Raw genomic sequence first — 23,776 nt, 5'->3', positions numbered from 1 at the left:
TTTCTTACTCCCTTTAGCTTTTGTTTTCTCAAATGTAACCTTATAGCTGATCTTTAAGCTCCTCATACAAAATAACCCTTTTCTACTCTTTGATAACTCCCATTTGTTGGCATCCTCTAGCTCAAGTCTTCATAATGTTGCTTACTGACACCTATTTCCAACAGCACACTAAATGTACGTTTTATTTTGTAAATACAACCTCTACTAAATGCACATGCTATGATGACACATTTTTTTTTTTGGGCTACCTCCTGAGCACCTTGAACAGTATGTTTTCTATGTATGTTTAAATATGTGCAAAAATTATGTATTGCCTTTTATGTTATTCACTATATTTTCCTTTATGGTTGGAGTATTTTACTAAAAGGAATAAACTAATTTTTTTTTTTCTGTATTTAGGACAGGGTCTACAGGGTCTATAGTCTCACTATGTAGATTGGAGTTGTAGTGATTCTCCTGTCCTCAGCTTCCCAAGTGCTGGGATTACAGGTGCATTCCACCATGCCCAGTCTCAACTGGTCCCAGCATGGCACACAGGGGATCGAATCCTGGCTGCTGTGCTCTGCCTAAGCAGGGTGTTTTAGGCCAGCCCGGAATAAACTAAATTCTAACGTAAACTAAGACTTGAACATGCTTCAGATAGCACCATTTCATGCAAATAAGTCTCATTTGTACTTTTTTCAAAAAAAAAAAAATTGTGTATTTGGTACAGTGACTCACTAGGCAGCTCAGACTCACAGTGATTATCCTGTTTTTAGCCTCCCCAGTGCAGGGATTACATTTGTGCTCCACCATGCCCCGACTCGGTGGCCGGCTCAGTGTGCCTGGGGGTAGGGCCTGCATGGCAAGTGGTATCCCAGTCCCTATGCTTGCCTACATAGGCACTTAGTCCACTGAGCTATCTCGCAAGTCCTTTTTTCCACTCTTAATGCTGTTAAGTTGATGAAGATACATGAACTGAACGTAGACAAAATAATTTGTTTCATATCAAAAAGATAAGCAAAATAACCTAGAATTTTAAGACTTACTATAGTAGGAATATATGAGGGGCTTGTGGATTTAATGACATTGAAACTATTAAGGATTTCAAATAAAAACATTATTTCAGACTACAATATAAGAGAACAAGATTTAAAGCCACTCATTCAAACTTACAACAGAAACTTTTCTTACTAAAATTTATTTTACAGCAAAATGAAAGTCTGACATTACTCAAACAGTTCTCATATGTTTCTGACCTTTTCAAATCCACTATCTCTCAAACTTTTTTGCTTCATGTAAATGTCAAGATCAGCAGACAAAGCAAAGACAGTGAGTGGCAGGAACAAGAATAGCAGAAGAAGCCCTTCTCAAAAGCTGCCCCTCCAAAACACCAGTGTGAACACTGGCAAGTGTCATGGTTTATATCTGGTTGCCCCTGAAAGCCTCATATGCTAATAGGTCAGGCTTTGCAGAGGTGACTGGGCCATGGAGACATGCTATACTGAATTTGTCCACTGCTGAGTTCATAGCTAAATGTGACACTGGGAGGTGGAGCTTGGTGTGAAGAGGTGGCTGCTGGGGTGTGGCTTGGCAGGGTCTGTCTCCCTCCTCCTCCTTTGATCTCTCTCTGCTTCCACTGCCCTGCCATGAACAGCTCTCTTCTACCAGGCCCCTGTGCCTTGCCACCCTGCCTTGGAGCCAGCCAACTACAGACTAAAAACCGCTATAAACTGTGAGTCAGACTAAATCTTTTCTCCTTTAAGTTGTGTTAGGTAATCATAAAACAGCTAAGACAATGAAGATTATTCAAATAAATGTTTTTAAAACTTCGGAACTTCAACAAAAGCCTGCAATAACAACAGTACAAATTCAAGAAAAAAAGTTGAGACTAAATAGAAATGTGAATTTGTCCTATTTTCATTTCCCCCCTCAGCTGCATCTTGAAGACCACCAGTTCAGCAATCATTACAAAATCCAGCAGCATAGCACCCACTGGAAGGGGCAGAATTGTTTGGGAATGCCTGAAAAGCACTACTTTAAGGAAAGTGCCATTATTTGTCTTTTTGCCAGCTCCTTGGAAACCTGCTCTGACAGATCTTGTCCTCATCTGGCCTGCTTCAGTACTTTCTCAATGCAAACACCTTTTTTCTTGAAGATATTTGGCAAAAACAATCAGCAGTAATTGTTTAACACTGCAGATTCCTGAAGCAGACACAATGGGTGAAGAAGCTATTCATGAAATTAACAAGAAAAGCTGGGGAATGTGATGTTCACGGGGGGTTCTCTGACATGTCGCCGGAATCCAGAAGACTAGCCACACATGGCCACACATGCATGACTGTGAGCATGCCGAGGCAGACAAAGAGGCTTCAAGATCTCCTCTCTGTTTGATCAGAGGCTCTAAGTAAGCAGAAAATAAAGCTTCCGCGAAGGCTGTTGACTGAGTGGGGAAGTGCGCCAATGAGTGTTTACAGCCTCTCAGCAAAACCTAGAGCCCTACACAGATATGTTATGGAAATTTGTTTGCTCACTCTCTGAGCATGAAGCCACAGATTGTCACACTGGGTAAGGATACAGACTATGTGGAATTTAGCATATTTACTAAACGAACAGTGTTATCAACAAAACCACCACCCTACCAAGCTGTAATAAAAACCCTGGGCAGAAGTCTATGATCTCATTTCTAAAGTTGCTGTATTATTTAAAAGGTTCAATTTTTAACAAAAAATTGAAGGTTGGAGTTAGTAAGCAAAATTTTTAAGTCAGCAGTTTTAAAGAACTAAAGGAAACCAAAGAACTAAATAAAAGTGCAGTAAGTTGAGAGAAGAAAGACATCTAAATAAGTACAGAATAACTTTCAAGCAATTTAAATTATCTTAAAAAGAACCAAGTATAAAAGCCAGTGTTCAAAAGTTCAATAACTGAAGTAAAGAATCTACTCCATGGGCTTGTCAACCAAGAAACTGTTCAATTCTACCAGTAACTCAGCATTTCTTTATTTTAAAAAAATTTTCTTTTACTTCCACATTCTTTTATATAACAAGATAATGTTCAAACAGAAACTATGATTGTACAGAAAACAAGTTTTTATATGGAGAAATATATCAAAACAATGCCCTTAACCGTAATGTTCAAATAGATATAGAGGTTTTCTGAAGTATCTGTATGACTAATGTATGTTAGAAAACAGTGACATTACAAGGACACAAATGAATATTACTAAGGGTACTCAGGATTCCAGTGTGCATTCATTTTAACAACAATCCTTTTTAGAGTGTGTGAACCACATTTGCTCAGGGTACATACCAGATCTGTCTTTGGAGGCTCTGCACACTCTGTGGAGAAATAAGGTGCTGAGCTTCTGAGTCCGCTGCTGTCCGAAGCCGGCTTTGGAGGCTGGGCGTGTTGTCTGTAAGTAGCACTTTTAGGAGTCCAACAAAAGAGGTTGATTGATTCTCGTACACAGCGTTCAATGTCGATTTCTAGATAGAAATTTTTTAAAATATAGAATTTAGATTGCTTTGTTAAATAAAAGAATAATTTTTCCTAAAAGATGACAAAAAGAAGCCAGTTCAAGAATGTATTTTTATCAGCATATTAATAACTGGAACAATAGGGGACATTTGCAATTATGATATGCACATATATAAAGAATATATATACATGACATTTATAAATATATAAGATAAGACATGTATTTTATTTGATATCTATATATTTTGACATTTTTATATTGCAGTAAAGCAACAAAACAAGATGAAATATAACACATCTCCTTCTTAAAACTTCTGATGACTCACTCTGATAATGTTTTCACCTTTGTAAAGTAAAACAGAAGAGCCTGGGGGAGCTGGAATTTGAGACTAGGTAGACAAAAGATTTAGATACTAATTCACCACAACTTGTTGTAAAGTGTACTAAAAGTTCCATTGTCATTTATTAAATAAGACATAAAATAATCAGGGCAAAATTTACCAAAATCTCAATGCAGTCCTTTTTTTTTTACAATTAAAATTTATTAGTACATGTTTGAAATACACAATCATGTTCATCATGAGGAGCTGGTATGTGTATGTATTTTAATTCTTTTTACTTGTTTCCCTGTTCTCCCTCCTTACTCCTACCATCTTGTGGTTTCCTTCTCATTTGAAAAAGCCCCATCTCCCTGCTTCCTATCATCAATCTTTTATTTTGCTCTTTTATATTTTGAGTTTCTCATATAAAAGAACTCATGGATATTTAAGCTTGTGTGCCTGATTTATTTCACTGAACATTACTATCTCAAAGTGCATTCATTTTCCTACAAAATGACTCAAGTTTATCCTTCTTTATAGCTAACCAGTACTTCACTGTATATACATGCCATACTCTCTTTATCCAGTCATCTGTTGGTGGACATGTAGGCTGCTTCCTATATTTAGCTACTGTGAATTGTGCTGCTATAAACACAAGTATACATGTGTCACTGTAATATGTGATAATGTCTTTAATGGTCTGAGGTCTAATATAGACAAAAATAAATGTACCTGATAAAAACTTTACAAAGTAAAATATGTTAATAAAAGATTTGCTTTTCTTTTTCAGATTTGAAATTTAAATTTACTTTGGTGCAGAGGTAATATGTAAACGGGAAGGTGATTGCAACTAAATGACTGTTAAGTCTTTAGGAGGACTGTAGCTCTTTAGGAGGCCAACATTCCTGAGGAGAAGTTAGCCATTCCTCTATGGGGAAAGAGCAAAGATCATAGAATGGAAGAAGCTCACTAAGTCGGCTGAGATCAAGGAGTTTAGCATTGATTACTTTTTTTTCTTTCTGAATTTCTAAAGTTATCAAGTGGCAGATAGTATTTTCATTTTCTCTGCAAAAATCCAAGTATGTCAGCTCATATAAGCAACGGAAAAACATATGTTTAAGATTACAAATGATATATTATACATTTCTCTTTTTAAAGTGAAAAGTTTATATATAAGGGGAAGGGAAAGAAGCACTACACAGGGAGTACATGTGATGCTTAACCTAGGTTGTTGAGTTGTCTGGATTGAGAGACACCTAGAAATTGGTAAAGCATATTTCAGGTTGGTCCTTGTTGGACAGAGTTGGGGCCCTGGGAGCATAGCACTGAAGGGTGTTTTGGGACTATGGCCTTTTCTCTTGCTCTGGTTCACTTCCCAGCCTCCGAGAGGTGTGTGGTCTACTCCCCAACACACTCCTGTACATGAATGATGCTCTACCTTTCCACAGGCACTAAGCCAGTAGAGCCAAGTGACCATGAACTGAATTCCCTGAAACTGGGAGCCAAAATAAATCTTTCCTCCTTTCTATTGATTATCCTACATATTGTCATAGCAAAGGAAAGCTAACACAGTCAAGGGCTAGCATTTAGAGTTATCTGCTATATAAGGGAAGGGAAAATGACATGATCATACCATTAAGTATTGCACTTTTTTTAATTCTACTTCATCCTTACTAATGATTTTTAAAGTCAGGTATTGTAATCCCTTCTCTGCTATTTCTGTTGAAGATAAAACTAAGACAAAAAAAGCTAAGTGTCTTAGGTACTTGTGTGCTACCATGTGTAGAATGTCTGGAGTTACTAAGGGGTCATGAGATACACTTTTTAAAAAAAATTTCCCAATCCATTAATACTTGGAATATGACCAGCAAGTCTGGAAAGATCAGTTACCCAATTAAGCAAGCATTCCTTTATCTGCCTCTCTGCTATTAGTGATTCTTCTGCCAGCTTCACAGCTGGTTTCTTCCCTGCCTACACAAAGAGGTCAGATTTCTTCACTCCACGTGCAAGTCTTATCATAAATATCTATAAAAATAAGTCAAACATGAGCATGCTTGAGACATCAGTATATATAGTTGAGCAATAGTCATACAGAGAAATATTTTTTAAAAAGCTCTAAAATTAACATGAGATTCCTTAAGAAGACGAATACTAACTAGAAGAAAAATAAAAGTTTAAGATAGTTTTCTCTACTCTTCTTGAGAGGCTCAATTTATTTTAGAAAACTTTTCATTTAAGTAGATAAGATAAAAATTTGTGAACTAAATAGAATGAACTCTCAGTTGTCTAAATTTTGTCTTTTTTTTGTTGTTGTTGCTGTTGTTGTTGTACTGGGACTCAAACTTGGGACCTTGCCCTTACTAAGCAGGTGCTGTGCCAATGAGCTACATCCTGACCCAAAATTTTTGTCTTTTTTGATCTCCAAAGGTAAAAAACATTTTGGTTCAGATTCTACCTTTTCACTGTTCAGATCAGTTTGCTTTGTCACCTGGCAAAAGCTGAAATCAGGCTACTGATCTGACTCACAGCTTGTAGCTCAGTCTTGAAGTAAGTGACAATGGAAAATGACAAATTGGGTCTGGTTCCAAAACATACTACTAATCCTATAAAGCTTTCTGGTAACTTTGATTATTTAGAAAGGCCCAGATTCCCCACTCACAGGACATTCCAAAGTCCTTCAAAAGCACTGTATTCAAGAAAAGTAGAATGTGAACATGTATGCAGAGATGTGCAAGTATTTTCACAACATAATCTCTCATTCTATGACTATAATTCTTTGTATATTATGTTGTAAATAAAGACATTATGGTGTCTCAGGTTTGAATCAAACTTGATGAGGTACTCTGTGACAGTGAAATTATTTCTTTACAACTTGGTTTCTTTATTGTATAATTCTCAATTTTGTATCTTAGAAACACTTAACTACTTTCAGTATGATAAAATGTATCTCATGTTTACATTTGGGGAAGTGTAGGTAAAAAGATCTCTTTACTGAAGTCCTCTCTTCTTTTCCCTGATGGCCATGAATTACTTTCTACATTTCTTGAATAGGTGTCATCCTAGCACTTCTCTTTACTAGTATCTGATTTCACTTGGTTGCCCTCTATATTTGACTCCTATAGAGGGAGTATTTCTTTCTTTCTTTCTTTTTGATGCATTTAATTTTGATGAAACATATTTTCTGGTAGCTTCTATGACAATGTGCGCAGGAAGCAAATGATGTTGAAACCTTACTTGATTTATTCTGTTTTTATTTTGCCTCGAACAGATGGTTTGGGTAAGCACAACATTCTAGGGTTGAATATTTTTCATCAGAATTGTGAAAGGCTGTATTGTCTACTGTTGAGAAATTTGGATTTGAAAAAATTTGCATGTGTCTGTTCCTTTCTCTGTAAACTTTTAGGATCTCTGAATTCCAAAATTTCTTATATTTTAGGATACACCACTTCAATGGGCAGGGCATTTGAAGGTTCCCTGGTATGACAAAAAAAGTTTTATTTTATGCCTATGACCATTTCTTTATCTTCCCTTTTATTAGAAAAAATATAAAGTCTGTCATTTACCTCTTATTTTTTACCTGTATGTTTGTTTCCTTCTTTGGAAGAATTCCTAAATTTTTCCTTCTAAAATTTTTAACATAAACCTTATTATATTTCAATTTTAATTTCTAAATTTCATGAAAAATCTGTTGTTTTCATGTGGTTAGAAAAGTATTTTTTATAGTAGTATTATTTTCTCACAGTTGTCCTTAGGTGTTTTTTCCTTTGTTGTTGTTGCTGCTGCTATTGTTGTAAAGAACATAATGTTTCTCAGCCTTTGTGGGTTGTAGGAACCTAACTTTGATAAACACTAATGAGCAACCTTCATGGGTTTCACACAAACCAACTCACATCTCCTTTCTTGGATTTTCATATATTTATAATATTTCACTTCTCTGATCCTACTGAGCCGTTACTCCTTTCCTATTTCCTTATTCCTTTAAAACAACCAGTTGCTTCTGGACAACTCAGAGTTGACTTCAGGTGACACTGGATTATTTTGCCTATTGCACTAGTTTGTTACTGATTAAAATTTGTCTTTACTACTTTAGAGTCTGTCTTTCATAGTAAAGTTATTGCTAATTCAAGGAATGATTTCCTGGAACTCTTCCACTACCTGCTATGCAGTACAGAGCCTAAAATGCAATATGAATGTGTTCTGACACCAGAGATTAACTAGTGGTAGACACATGTTTGAACATACACAGCTAAAAACCAGACCATGAGAAATTCTTCCAAAAATAAAGCATGTAAAATTGTAAACAAAAGATGTGGCTCTCACCAATGCCCAGTCAAAAGATAATACTTTCAGAAATCCTCTTTATAATACTATATATACAGTTAAAATACACTAATTGATAGGTCTGCACCCAGGCAACAGTTTGCAGGGTCATCATGGTGGGGAGTCAGCATGGCATGGGGATCTGAAATCAACAACCTGGAGCTTCTAGACTGACTTCCATCCCCAACCCCCATTGACCGTGAATTTCCTCTCTCGGTTTTTGTACACCAAACCTCCCCAATCAGCTCCGGCTAAGACCCTGTACTGCCCATGCAAGCTCCACCCCCAAATCAGTCCTATAAATTCTTTGCTTGCCTGCCACCTCCCTGATGGTTCCTTGCTTCTGTTTGGCAGCCAAGCAATAAAAGTTTTCTTTACCTCTCTCCCATTTCTCTTTCACACCAGAGGATGGAAGGAAACTTATACTAATAGCATCTTCTTTTTTAATGGGAATTTAATAATAGCATCTCTGTTTATTGGACAAAAACCTTTAGCATTATAATAGTGTGATAAAGTGCTCTGTGCATTCCCACTACCAACAATAAATAATTTCAGCCAAAGTTAGCAATGGGGCCAGGGAGATAGCTCAGTAGAATAAGTGCTTGCCTGGCAAGCACAGGGTCCTGAGTTCAATCCCTGGTACCACACACACACACACACAAAAAAAAAAAAAAAAAAAAGTATTAACAGGCATGTAATTTAAAACATAAGTTCTATAAACAGTCATTTCAGAATGAGAGAAAACATTGAATAAAATGAATGATAAAAAAAAAAAGTTAGCAATGGAGAGACTATTTTCTCTACTGGAAATACTGCAGCATCATTCTTACATGAAGAAGTGATCAAGGAGTATGAAGCAAAAGCATTAGTAAAAAAGTATTACAGGTGTGCCACATGTTTCTATTCTATATTTGTTGTGATCTACTTGTTCATTTTAAATCTTCCTTTGGTAGCTCAATTTGATATTATAAATTATATAATAATTTAAGCAGTGAAACATATATCTTTAAGATATATTCAACTGGCTGCTTTCTGGTTTCCTGCCCCATCATATATTTACCTTCCTTTCCTAAAATCTTTTGTTCCTCTGCACTAAGGGCTTTATTGATACCATTTTAGATATATAAAATGAATACCTTAAGTACTTCAACTCAATAAATTTTTAAATATATCTTAGGTCCCAGTTGGTCAGCATTATTACTTTAAAGTCAGCTCAAAATACAGACTACTTTTCTTTTTTCCACTTATTAAATTTATTTTTAGAAAGAGACTACCTTTCATAAAGTATCTTCTCAAATCTAAGCACTTGTAATATTAGTCAGCAATAAAAAGAAATGGGCTATCAAACCACGAGAAGACCTTAAAAACTTTTTAAAAGTGTAAGAAGCGAGTCTGCAAAGGGAAAATACTTTTTAGTGCACTGCAGTACAAGGGCTCAAATGCAGGGACAGCCTAATGCATGTGTACCACTGGGCTATGTCCCTACTCCTCAAAACATTTGTTATGACTCTACCTATGACAGTCTGGAATAGGAGAAACTAAAAAGACAAAATCTCTAGGATTGCCACAGGTTTGAGTATGGAGAGGACTGAGAAAATAGATGAATGAACCTGAAACATGGGACAGAAGGGGTTGAATCACTTTGGAATGTGGTGTACGTCATTATACATTTATCAAAACCTGAGAAAGTGCAACACAAAGGGTGGACTCACATATAAACTCTGGATTTTGGTTAATAATGATGTACAAATATTATTTCATAGACAATAACAAATGTAACACACTAAAGAAAGATGATCATAAGGAAGGGAGAATGGGAACTCTGTACTACCTACTCAGATTGTCTATAAACACACTAAACTGCTCTACAAAGCAAGGTTTATTGATTAAATATCAACAAGAAAAAAAAAATAAAAATCAACCAAAGCAACTTCCCCACAGGGAGCTGAGAGACAGGGAATGAGGCAGGGACCACCCCAACAACCCTACAAACCCAGGGAAGCCTTCAGAGTCCACTTTGGCAGAGCAATGGGAAGAACTGTGGAAAGCAGCCAAAAGCTTCCAGCAATGAAGTGATTTGAATCAAGGAAAAACAACACGTAACCAGTCAGAAAATGCTGCAGTATTTTTAATCAACTTTGCCCTATTTTCCCCTCCAACTGAGGTTTTTTTTTTTTTAAATTTTATTTATTTATGTGTGTGCGCGTGTGTGTGCGTGTGTGTGTGCGTGTGTGTGTGCGTGTGTGTGTGCGTGTGTGTGCATGTGGCCAGCTCAGCCCACCAGGGGGCGGGCTGGCAGGTGGTGCTGGGGGATTGAACCGCGGTCCCAGTGCTAAGCTTGTTCTAAGTAGGTGCTTTAGACCACTGAGCCATCTCACCAGCCCTGAGGAGTGGTTTTGATGACAGCTGTCGAAGAATGTGAGGGGTGACACAGGATGGGCACACATGCTGCTGGGTGACTTAGGTGTTTTCAGCTTGATACAGCCAAGGAGTGCACATCACAGTGATTGTACCAGATTTCACTGAACTGTAACTTCAAAGTGATTTTCTTAGGTGACTATCAATAGGAATATCTTTTAAAGAATCTAAGCAAAAAAAAAAAAAAAAAAGGAAACATCTATGATTTGTGTCTAGATGTCCTCCCCCAAATCTCATGAAGTCATGGGGCGGGCTTCTAGAGTTTGTGTTTAATTTAAGATCCAATGCTAGGATTATGGGTGTGAGTGCTGCTGAGATTACAGGTAACTGCTGCACCAGCCCTGGGGCAGATAGCCTGCACATAACATAAGTAAGGGAGAGGAGATTGCTCTCTCCTGCTGCTGTTCCCTTTTTGCTTTTGCTATCTTCTGCTACCATAAACTGTTGCTCTCTGACATGTGCTGCTCTGTCTTGGAGCCAGTTGATTATGGACTGAAACCCCCATTAACTATGAGCTAAATAAACCTTTCCTTTCATAATTTTCAGTAGCAGGTATTTTGTCCCAGCAATGGGAGAAAAGTAATGGAGACAGTTATGACAAAAATGAATCCCAAACCTATAAATAGGCACAGCTCATTTATAACCCTCACTGCCTCAGCCCCTTAACAACTTCAGCCTAGAATAGCTGGTGATTATGAGTTGAGATACATTAAAAATATATGATTAATCCAAAGATGTCTCCTCTGCTCTGGCCACGCTCTTCCATGGGTCTGTATTTGTACCCAGGCCCCTTCATCAAAGACTTTGCCAGAAGTCTTTTTCAGGCAATTCTTCTAAAGCCTTCTCTTAGAAGGTCTTTTAGATACTGACTCAGTATTTTTCTACTCCTAGCCCTTTCTACTTCCTTTTTGAACCATAAGACTTTAAGCTGGCAGGAGCCTTTGGCAGGAGAATAGGTCCATGTTTATGGTGCTCCATCTAACCCGTGGCTGGCACTGTTTCCTGCAGAAACTGGAACAAGGCTGAGATGGTCTTTTTTCCAGCTGAACTGCTGGCTTGTATGCTGTAACTGTCCATCAGAGCTTGGCTTGTTGTCTTAATCAGCAATTCCAACACCTAGGTGCTAGCTCACTTGAATAGATTTTATCCCCTAACAATAGCTACAGAAGAAAACTAAAATCTAAAAACCTTATTTATGAAAATATAGTTCATAAACTAAAAGCCAAGCACAAATAAAACTCTTCTACACTGAGAGATCAGAGAAAACTTTGGAAACAACACAGAATTTCAAAAAACAAGAAAAGAATTCAACAGCTGTTGTTAAATTGCATACTGTTGTCTTCACAGTAGTTGTTCAGATTATCAGATATAAGCATGTAAAATTTGTCAAATTTTAAGTATTAACTGTTCCTTTCTATAAACAAATGGGAATTAGTATAATTATCTTAGCTATATATGATAACACACATATATATGATATATACATGATAAAAACATTTTTTTCCTTTTCCTCCAAAATGGGCATCTGAGATGAATATATACTTTTCAGATAAAGAAATAAAAAGGGCAAATAAATACATGAGAAAATGCTCACCAGTATTGGTTATTCAAGAAATGCAAATTAAAAGAACACTGATATTTCATCTCACTCCACAAAGAATGGCTAACATCAAAAAATCAACTAATCAATGCTGGAGGGCTGAAGGAAAAAAGGAACCCTTTTGTACCATTGATGGGAGCGTAGACTGGTATAACCACTATGAAAGTCAGTGTGGAGGTTCCTCAAAAAGCTAGGATTAGAGTCCCATATGAAGCATTTTTGGTGTGAAATTCACAGCTGGATTAACATAGAGACCAGGTTTAGAGTTGTTTATTGATTTTCCAATTACATAGCATCATTTATTATACTCTTAGTATGCCAGAAAGGTACACTAATTCACATTAATATGCAAAACGGTGAGGATGATCTGCAAACTGCCATTTCCAACATTAAAGAACCAGTATTTTTTGACACAAGAATTCATTTATAGAAAGATAATGGTAAGTATTCTAGGTACTGATGTCTTCTGTTAACATGAAAACACCCTGATAATAATACAAAAATCCTGTCACTGCTCGACAGACTATAAAGTTGCTTATCTTACTAGCAAAGAGCAAAGTGAATGAAATATAATATGCATACTGTGAAGCACTTTATACAGGTAAATTCTAGGAACAGCACTTCCTGACACCCTTGAATGGATAGCACCTCCATCATACCTCACTATCCTGAGAGAAAGCACAGTCATAGTGGACAGGGACAGCATAGATCCTGGGTATTCCAAAGACAGACACAATAACATTGAGGGACATATGTTCAAATTTAGCATTAGTCTTTAAGGAATGTCACTTGTAGTCTATGACACATAAGTAAGGATAGAACATTATTGCTAGATACAAAGTTCCAAAACCTTAAATCTCTGGATTTTATATCTCATTTTAGTAGAGATGAATTCAGTAGGAACTCTTGCTATATTCTTGAATTTAGACTATACTCTAATTCAACTTCACCACACCAGCCTATATCAATTTTCTAATACATATAAAAACTGTATAATTTTTCTGCTTAAAGCTTTGATTACATACAGAATATTGTCTCAAAACATTATAAAAGGTCCTACATAATCAGCAATCTGCATAACTCACCAATTTTTATTATACCACCAGCATCACTGCCCGAGGGTGTCTAGTCGAGGTATCTCTACCTTATATCCCTTTACCTAATGATGGCCACAAAGTCTCCATCCTATACAGGGCTGTACTGCATCTTATTTATTGTTATGGCTGCTGGGTCACAAAATAAAGTGAACACAGTTGAGTAAATAGAATCATAATCTGGAGTTCTCATAGAAAGTAGACATGTTGTTTTGGCAAGTAGCCTCCTAATTAGATACTTGAAAATAGTACACTAACAGTAACGTTAATGAGTTTTTTCTTCTCTTTCCTTTTTTTATGTGGAACCAGGGATTGAACTCAGGCCCTTGTGCTTGCCAGGAAAGTGCTTATTCCACTGAGCCATCTCCTCGGCCCCATTCATTGTCGAATATTATGGGATACTTCCCCCAAATAAATGCACTATTGCCTGGTCTTTTTCTTCTAAACATAGCATTTTTCCAAACATTCATTATTAGAATTTTGTCTTCCCAATATCATTATTAATTATCATGGCATTTCTGTATTTCTGTGCTTGTTCTGTGTTCTTTTTCACAGTTAAATCAAATTAGCCTATACATATCACAAAGATTGCAAATCAACCAAGCAATCGATATTTTCCAGGCAGGTAAACAGCTGCTTGATACCTAGAATATTATGTTCTCTTAAACAAGGCCTGCCTTTAAGGAAAGCTTTCATTTGAGCTTCATTTGCCTTCAAATTATACTTATTATTTTGTTAACCAAAAATGTAGTCATTCCTTACCTCCTGAATCTAGCTGCCTTGTAAAGACTGTAAATAAATCTCTAGAACTTAACTCTCTCCTCATGGAACCATATCCAGGTAGAAGTGGCAAGGTGGCAGAGGGCTAAGCAGCAGATAAAGAACCTCTCTGAGTGTTGCCAACCAGACACTAGAATTAGGAATGCAGGGAAGATAAGGAGGAAGGTGAGTCCCTCCAGACCCAAGAAGAAACTAGGGCATTAATTGAAGCCCACAGTGAGAGTGAAGAGGGAAACTTCAATGGAGGAGGAGGTACCCAAAGGTACCTTCTCTAGGAGACAGAGAATGCTGCACAAGTGCAGTCCAAACCTACTACCACAGGGCAAGTGCTGGTGACCACAAAGGCCTCCATGGAGAGAACCAGCAGTGGACGGCAGCAACAGACATAAAGGACTGCACTAACTGCCAGTGAGTGCTGGGGGCTCAACCAATTCATGTGCAACTGCAGTTGGTGGGGAAACATCTTTCAAGAGATCAACAGAGCTCAGAACTCAAGAGTGGCTGTTGGATCCACCTAGCAGCTCCCAGCTGGGCTTAGGCCTGTGAAGGTATGCTGACAGCCTAAGCCACCAGAGGGTGCAAACTCACTGGCTTTTTGGGACAGAACAACACAGTTTAGAAAACTGTCTCTACATGGCTTTTGTTTTTTTTTGTGTGTGTTTTAATTTTGTTTCTGTTTTCCTTTTGTTTTATTTTTTTTTTGCTGTAGTTTGGCTTCATTTTTTACTGTTTTGTTCTTTTGTTTTGTTCTTTATTTTCTTTCCTCATTGTTTGAACTTGTATTTATGAGTGTGAGCCTTGTATCTAGCCTTTTGGTAGTTGTGGTTCTCTTCTTACTTCCTCTTCCTCTCCCTCCAACCTTCTGCACCAGTTTCCCAAAGTCAGCATGATCCTTCTTTGTTGTCCAGACTTCTAATCTCTTCTTAGACTACTTCTCTGTTTTCTCCCTAACCCATCTTAAATTTTAACCTGAGGGTAGAGTTGACATAATGAGGACTTTTATACTTCATACAACTTTCTGGCTTGTTTTATTTTTATTTATTTGTATTTTTTAGAGAAGGGTCTATAGGGTATTCAGGGTCTCACTACTAGATAAGACTTGTAGTGATGCGGCTGGCACAGCAGGACTGAGGATTGAACCTCTGGCTCCTGTGTCTGCTTGCATGTGCTTTAATCTGCTATTTGGCAAACTCTCTGGTTTGTTTTAGACTTTATTATATAACCACAAATCTAGTTCACATGGTTAAAGTTGTCAAATTAATAATTATTTTGCCATTTTTTAGGCTGTTTTATGTTATTCTTATTGGTACCAGTATAGTCAAAAGTGATACAGTTATTCTAAATATATTTTACAAACATCACCTCAGGAATTAAGCTGAAAAGAAAAAAAGAAAAGAAAAGAAAATGAGGACACACTTAAACAAGATGCAAACCCAAACATCATGAAAGGCAAACCTGGGGGTAATAAGGTGGGACAATCTGAAAACTACCTATCTGGCCTCTCTGACATGGCAACAACAGAGCAATTAAATCAGGCTCTAGAAAAAAATCAAATGATCTCTCAGATAACTGCAGAGATAGTATCTACAATGAAAGCAGTGCCAGCCCCACCCCAGGAAGCACTGAGACAGCAACTGAGACTTGGGTGTAGTGGCCTGCACCTATAATCCCAGCTCTTGGGAGGCTATAAACAGGCTGATCACTATGAATCTTATCTAGCAGTGAGACCCGTAACACCCTATAGATCCTTCCCTAGAATACAAAAATTAGAAACACACACACACACACACACACACACACACACACGAGCTTTTTTTTTTTTTTTTTTTTGTGGAACCGGGGATTGAACTCAGGCCCTTGCACTTGCCAAGGAAGCGCTTATTCCACTGAGCCATCTCCCTGGCCCCTCACATGAGCTTTTGAGGGACACTGTAGATACAAACCATGACAAAGGACATCTTTTTTAAAAAATTTTTATTTTTATATTTGGCTGGCTCAGGATTCCTTCAGGGCAGGTCTGGTAAAGCTTGAGGACCCGGGGATTGAACCACAGCATCCTGATTGCTTTATTTAAGCTCACTTAAACAACTGAGCTAATGGGCAGGCCCCCAACATCTTTTAAAGTATTATTAAACAATTCTAGATCAGTCATAAGAAGGAAATTTATAGCAGTGAATGAATATCCGTATCAGGAAAACAGCAAGCACAAATAAATTTAATGTTGAACCTTAGACACCTATCAAGAGTGGAGTAAGCCAAAAGCTTATACAATGGAAGAAATTATAAAGTTCAGAGCAGAAATTAACGCAATGAAAACTAAAAATAAATACAAAGAATCAATGAATTGAGGAATTGGTTCTTTGAAAGATTAATTAAAATTGACAAACTCTTAGGCAATGTTATTAAGAAAAAAGGAAAGAAAAGACTCAAATCCACTTAATTAGGAATGAAAGGGACGAAGTCACAATGGACCCTGTAGAAATCCAGATTATCCATACCTACTTTGAAAACTTGTATTCTGGTAAGATGGAAAATGTAGAAGAAATGGGAAGATTTCTAGATACATACAAATTACCCAAGTTGAATCATGAAGATATAAAAATTCTATAAAAGACAATATCAATGAAATCAAAGATGCAATGAAAACTCTACCAACAAAGAAAAGCCCAGGCCCTGATGGATTCTACAAGAAATTTAGAGAAGACTTAACATGAATACTTCTCAAATTCTTTGATGAAATTGATTCTTCATTTTTTCTTTTTTGTTGCTGGCTCAGCCCATCCCGAGGGCAGGGCTGGCACGGCATGTGGTGCTGGGGATCGAACCATGGTCCCTGGGTGCTTGTCTTAGCAGGCATTTTAGAGCACTGAACTACCTCAACGGCTCTTTAATGAAAATGAAACATAAGGAATGCTTCCAAATTCATTCCTGGAAGCAAGCATTATCCTGATAACAAAACCAAGAAAGGACCCAATGAAGAAAGACAGCTACAGGTCAATCTCCCTAATGAACACAGAAGCAAAAATCCTTACTAAGATACTGGTAAGCAGAATGTAGCAAATCATCAAGATTATACACCATGTCCAAGTGGGAGTCTCACCAGGAATGCAGGGATAGTTCAACATACATAAATCGACACTATATTAATAGAACCAAGAACAAAAATCATATGATATCTCCATAGGTACAGAAAAAAAAAAAAAAACAAACCTTTGGACTAAGTCCAGCATCCATATAAACACCTAATGGAAAATCAGAAGGAATGGAAATAGATGGTCATTATCTCAGTCTGATAAAAGCCATCCATGGCAAATCAACAGCTAACATCATACTAAATGGACAAAACCTGAATTCTTTTATCCTAAAGTCAGGAATAAGACAAAGATATCACTATCTCCACTCTTATTCAGCATAGACCTGGATAATTTAGCTAGAGCAATTAGATAAGAGAAAGAAATAGAAGGAACAATGATAGGAAAGGAAAAAGTAAAATTATCACTATTTTCAGATGACATGATATTCTACATGGAAAAGCCCCAAAAACTCCACTAAAAAATCAGCTAGACTTAATAAGCAAATTCAGAAGCATAGCTGGATACAAAGTTAACACTCAAAAATCAATAGCCTTCTATAGATGAAAAAGTCAGAGAGAGAAATGAAACAAACAGTATTTTTCACAATAGTATTATAAAAATGAAATACCTAGGGATCAATGTAATGAAGATGTAATAGACCTCTATGTTGAAAACTACAGCTTATTGAAAAAAGAGAGTGAAGAAGATATCAGAAAATGGAAAGATAGCCTCTGTTCTTGGGTAGGAAGAACCAATATAGTGAAAATGGCCATACTTCCAAAACTATTATACCGATTTAATGCAATTTCAATCAAAATTCCAACGGCATATCTCACAGAATTAGAGGAATCAGTCCTAAAATTTGGAACCAGTAGAGATCTAGAATAACAAAAGCCACTCTGGGCAACAAACGGAAGGCAAGGGCATCACAAGTCCTGACTTAAAATTACACTGTAAAGGTACTGTGATAAAACAGCATAGTACTGGCAAAAACAAAACAACAAAATCAGATCTGAAGATCAATGGAACAGACTAGAAGATGCAGAACCAACTCCAGATATATTTAGTCACCTTATGTTTGACAAAGGGGTCAAATACGTATACTAGAAGAAAGCGTCTTTAATAAATGTTGCTGGAACCATATCCAATCACTCATCCTTACCTTGCTCCCACCACTCAGCTTAGCTAAGATATCAGAATCCATTTATCACATTTAACATTACACTGGACTCTAAATGCTACTGATCCTAAAGTGGTTCTTAGAGGGAGGCTGAATTTCTTAACTGAAAAGATTAGAGAATGAATGCACTGTATAGCAGTATGACTTATATTAAATAGAAAGTTAATACCATGCATAAAATAACTAAAGTTAGAAGTGTCAGTCCCAGTTAAAGGGTACTACTGAGCCACTCTTAAATAATCACAAAAGCTATGAGCCAGCATCAGAAAAGACAAACCACAATTAGACTATGTAGTTATACACACCAGGGTCCTAATTTTGTAAACACCCCAAGCCTGTGTAAGAGGCAGACAAGGAGATGGTGTTAATGCTACACCCACCTTAGGGTGGGTAGCCTACATACAATATAAGGGAGGAAAGGAGTCCCCTATTTTGCTCTTGTTGCTTTTGCTGTTTTCTGCCACCATGAACAGTTGCTCCTTAGTCATGGGCTACCCTGCCTTGGAGCCAGCTGACTGACTGAAACTTCCATAAGCTGTGAGCCAAATAAATTTTTCCTTCCTTAATTTTTGGTGTCAGATATTTTGTCTCAGTAATGAAAGAAAAAAAGGCAAGACAATAACTTATTTACAAAAAAGCAAATTATTTACTGGGAAGATGAATTCTTAGTAAGTGCAATTAAGTAGAAGCAGCAGATTGTAATTAATGGCTGACACTACAATGAAATTCATTTCATTCTTATATGAATAGCAGAGTGAAAGAAATATGTTTAAAAATGCTTGACTGATATTATGATACACTGAAAGGAAAGGATAAAATTAGCAGCATTTAATTTATTAAGGCCTGAGACAAGCATGGTGACATCTCTTTAATGCTCATTATTCACAATGTTGTGTATGGCCTCTTATGGTTTGCTATTAGTGGAGAAAGTTTAATCTTATACCACCTATAAAGTAAATTCAAGGCAGGCCCTTTCCAATGCTGTACTACATAACACTTGTGATTTTTTTCCCACGAAATTTGTTAAGATAGCTATGTATCATTCATCTGTAAAAACCACAACATCATCAAAAAGTATTTAATATTAATGGTTTTTGAGACTAATATTACTTTGGCGCTTATTCCCACTAGGTAGTAACAATGAAAGAAAAGGAACTTACAAATGCTGAAAAAAGAATAAGAATTATTTGTGGCTCCTGCCAATCAGGAAGCTGCCACTCCCATCCTCACTGTAACAGATGCCAGACACTATGTGTATGTACCCAGAATATCTCACAGGGATGTTCAGAGATCAGCAATTTGCTGAGCCTGGAGACTAAGCAAAGGCTTACCTGTGGTGTTTAGGATCCCTATCCATGTGGATGAAGGAAAATATATCACTGAATTTTATGTAAATATAGAAAAGTTTAAAAAGTCATCTGCTATTATTTCAGCATTATCTGACATTTTGGGACTAAATTTCTAATTTCCAAAACATGCTGTGCTTAAATTCCCTCATATTTTTCTGTATTTTTAAAAACATTTTTAACACTTATAATCAGGGTTGCCAGCTTTAGTAAACACAACTGCAAGGCAATAGTAAAATATGAGTCTCAAATAAAATTGAGTATTTGAGACATATTCATATGAAATTCTTTGTCAACTGAAATTCATACTTAATGAGGTATCATGATTTTGTCTGGCATCCCAACTTATTGTAACATGACTCATGCTATAATTTATACTGTAACAATATGCTGCATAAAGTAAATCTTGAATCATATTCATTCATATGGGTGAGCTGAGGAGTGGCTTAATGTTGCTCTCTGACATAAACACAAATAAGGAAAATAAATTAAGTTTTGATTTTGGTAAGACATGTTACAGGTCAATGAGAATGCAGAAGCAAATAGGGTATGTACTGACTGCTCTTTTCTCTTTTCCCATCCTAGGGAGCACCAAAAGTGCTGTTAAACTGGGCTTGGGATGCAGCTCAGCAGTGCAGAGCCTGTGGTGCAAGCATGAGACCCTGGGTCCAATCCCTGGTGCCAAAGAAGAAAAAAGGAAAATAAAGATCAGAAAAGAAAAGTACCATAAAATTTACATGGTATAATAAACTGAACTGAGATTTCAAGTATGCTTACTTCCACTAATTGTCCAATCCATCTTGAGTAAAACAGAAAAATGATAAGGCATGAGATTCAGGAGTCTGTGTATTTCAGTATTTTGCTCTATTTTTTAGTTTCTATAACTTCATTCATTTTGTTTTAGTTCTAATGTATCTGTATGTTACTTCAAAAACTGGTCCAAATTTCTTATTATGGATCTTAGAAAATGTAGCACAGAAAGAACTAAGAACTTTCCAAAAGAGGAAGTCAGGAGGCACCACAATATACTATTTCAAATTATACTATAGAGCCACATTAACAAAAATAGCATGATACAGGTATAAAAATAGACACATGGACCAGTGGAACAGAATAGAAGATATGAAAACCACAAAGCTATAGCCATCTATCTGAGTGCAAACAAAAGAGCCAGAAATATACATTATAGAATAGAGAGCCTCTTCAAAAAATTGTACTGGCAAAACTGCTAAAGATTGAAAATAGATCCCCCTCTTCATTCTGTATAAAATTCAATTCAAAATGGGTCAAGGACTTAGAAATAAAACCCGAATCTTTGAAACTGCTAAAAGAAAATATAGAACAAGTACTTGAGGCTAAAAGCACAGGCAAATACTTCCAAAAGAGGACTTCAATAACCCAGGAAAGCGTCAGTAAGAATTAGCAAATGGGATATCAAATTGAAAGGGATCTGTGCACCAAGGGAATCACAGCATTAAGAGACAGTCCACTGAAACCAGGGAAAATCTTTACCAACTACTCTCTAACAGAGGCTGTCTACAATATATAGAGAATTCAAAAAGCTTAATACTAAAAAAGCAACTGGGCAAATGAATTGGACAGAGAATTCTCAAAAGAAATACAAATGGCCAATAAGAATATGAAAATATGTTCAGCATCTTCAGTCATTAGGGCAATGCAAATCACAATTACAATGAGATTCCAACTCATCCCAATCAGAATGGCTATTGTTAAGAAAATAACAAAATGGAACAATAAATGTTGGTGAGGATGAAGGAAAACGAAGCCCTTCTATAATACTGTTGGAATGTAAATTACTGGTCACTATGGAAATCAGAGGAGAGGTTGCTCAAAAACTAAAGCTGCCTTACGACCCATCTATACTACTTCTTGGGGTATGCCCGAAGGAATTAAGAGTCTGTCCAGTACAGACACCTGAATTCTCAGGTTTACTGCAACACAATTCACAACATGTAAGGAAGGGAACCAGCCTCAGTGCCCAACAGATTAATGGATAAAGCAAATGCGTTTTATATACACAATGGAGTATTACTCAGAAGGAAACAGGAATGACAAGTTGTCATTTGCAGGAAAATTGGATGGACTTGGATACTATCATGTTAAGCAACAGAGGCCAGACTCAGAAAAACATTGAATTCCATGTATCCTAACACCTGGAATATTAGAAAAAGAAAAAAAAAAAGAGACAAGAAAGTAGACTATTATTGAGACAAGAGAAATGGAGTATGTAGAGTGTTGTAATACTGGTTGAGGAGATGGATATGATCAAAATACATCTGTTGAAACCTCACGGGAAAAAAAAAGAGAAACTAGGCAGCAACAGGGCAATGGAGTAACGGAGGTAAAACCAATCAAAGTATGTTATATGCATATACAGAGCTGATAAAATGAAACCTATCCTCTGCATAACCAACGAAGAGTGAAGAAAGTGTTGTCATGAAATATGCCAGATTATGTTAAATGGGAAAGACTGTATTACTCAGTTGTATTAAGTCAATATAATTAAATTTACTTAGACACTATCATATCACAACACCTACAGTACTTTTGAACCAGTGAAAATAGTAATACATAACTAATATTCTCATGTTTGTGCTGCTAAGTAAATTTTATTGTAAGGTATGTCAGTAATAATAAAATAAAATGCCTTTAAAATTCATTTAAAGTTTTTCCTTTAAATTAAGCTTTTATAATAAACCAAATATCATACTAAGATTTTTCATTTAAATGCTAATTTCTATCTGCAAACAGGATTTGAAACTTTCCATATGCTGAAATTCTCGAGTATACTCAGTGTTTATTCTAAAAAATTTATGTATACACATTTCTTTGTCTTAATTTTAAAATCATGGTTTTATGTTCAGAATAAGTTCAGGGTTCTTTCATAGATATTTCTCAATTTCTCTTTTCTTTTCCTTTTTTTTTGGTACTGGGGATTGAACTCAGGACCTTGCGCTTGTACAAGCGCTTATTCTACTGAGCCATTTCCCTGCTCCCCCCCATTTTTTTCTATAGGTTCTCTAGTAAATTTTTTTCTTTCTTGGTTATAAATATTCCTGACTGAGGGGGTTCAAGAATGCAAGGATGTGTATTCTAAGAATCTGTTTCAATTATATAAAATGATATTAATATGTTGAATCAATATTCAACTGTACAAAGGAAATGCAACAACAAAATAAAGAATTCAAAAATCTATGCTCTGAGAAAGCCACTCAAATTATGACCTTCTGGGTCTTATTCATAGGTTATACTCATCTTCAAACTTGTATGGATGTATCCTCAAAAGAAATTTTTAAAAATCAAACAAATAGACGCTATAGCAGAGTGATACCAAAGAGGAAGAACTGAACGAATATTGGCAGTCCTCATCACATAATTGAGGTTAAAATACTGCAACCTTGGAAATGTTCTCTGATACACCTGGCCAAAATCCAGTACTGGATGGGGATATGAAAGTTCAGTATTTCTTCCAAAATATGCTGTGACTATTTTTAGGTTGCATGAGAAATGCCAGGTGCACTGATTTCATAGTTGTTTTCTCTAGTAAAAATGTGGCACACATACCAGTACATGTCAAGAAGCTTCAGCAAAATTTTCTAACACCACTTGTACTTCCTTGGAATGTAAAATCACACTCTATCATCTATAAGGCAATAGAAATTGAAAACAAAAATCTGGCCAAAAGAATTACAACTTTCAGCTGAATTCTCCCTGTAAGAATTAAAGAGCAGGATCTTAAGTAGGCTGAATGCTACAGTATACCTAAAACATCCCCCAAAGGCTCACATGTTTAGAAGATGAGGCGATGGAGGATCACTATACTCATCAGCAGATGAGCTCACAGCCATGCGCTGTGAAGAGGTGGGCTCTGGTTGGAAGGGGCAAGTCCCTGGAGGAGAGACCAGAAAGCATGTATATTACTGATGCTTAATTCAGTAATCTGAGGGAAAAGACAAGTGGAGAAATCACTGTATTTATACTACCACGAAAGCAAGTTATGATAGAATGAAAAAAAACAAGGAAAGGTATAATAATAATAATAATAATAATAATAATAGTCATATTGCCCTTGTTCTTCACCAAACAATCTTTTAAGTTCCTTAGATAACACTGATTTAACACAATAATTTATGTACAGTAATATTCTCATGATTGGAGAAAGAGATA

General features: G+C 36.4%; 1 protein-coding gene across 5 annotated transcripts in view; it reads right to left on the bottom strand.

The window, feature by feature from the left end:
* Window positions 1–23,776, bottom strand: part of Tbck (TBC1 domain containing kinase) — a 214,982-nt gene that overhangs the window by 56,817 nt on the left and 134,389 nt on the right. For all 5 annotated transcript variants that reach the window (XM_023710021.1, XM_023710017.1, XM_004626700.3 and 2 more), the window contains one exon: window positions 3,289–3,464. In XM_023710021.1, coding sequence (XP_023565789.1) covers window positions 3,289–3,464 — 176 coding nt within the window. The remainder of the gene's footprint in view (window positions 1–3,288; window positions 3,465–23,776) is intronic.

Source organism: Octodon degus, unplaced genomic scaffold (genome assembly GCF_000260255.1).
Source record: "Octodon degus isolate 3935 unplaced genomic scaffold, OctDeg1.0 scaffold00016, whole genome shotgun sequence".
NCBI classification, from domain to species: Eukaryota; Metazoa; Chordata; class Mammalia; order Rodentia; family Octodontidae; genus Octodon; species Octodon degus.
The sequence above is the reverse complement of the archived record's forward strand: the minus strand, read 5'-3'. Positions and strand labels throughout refer to the sequence as shown.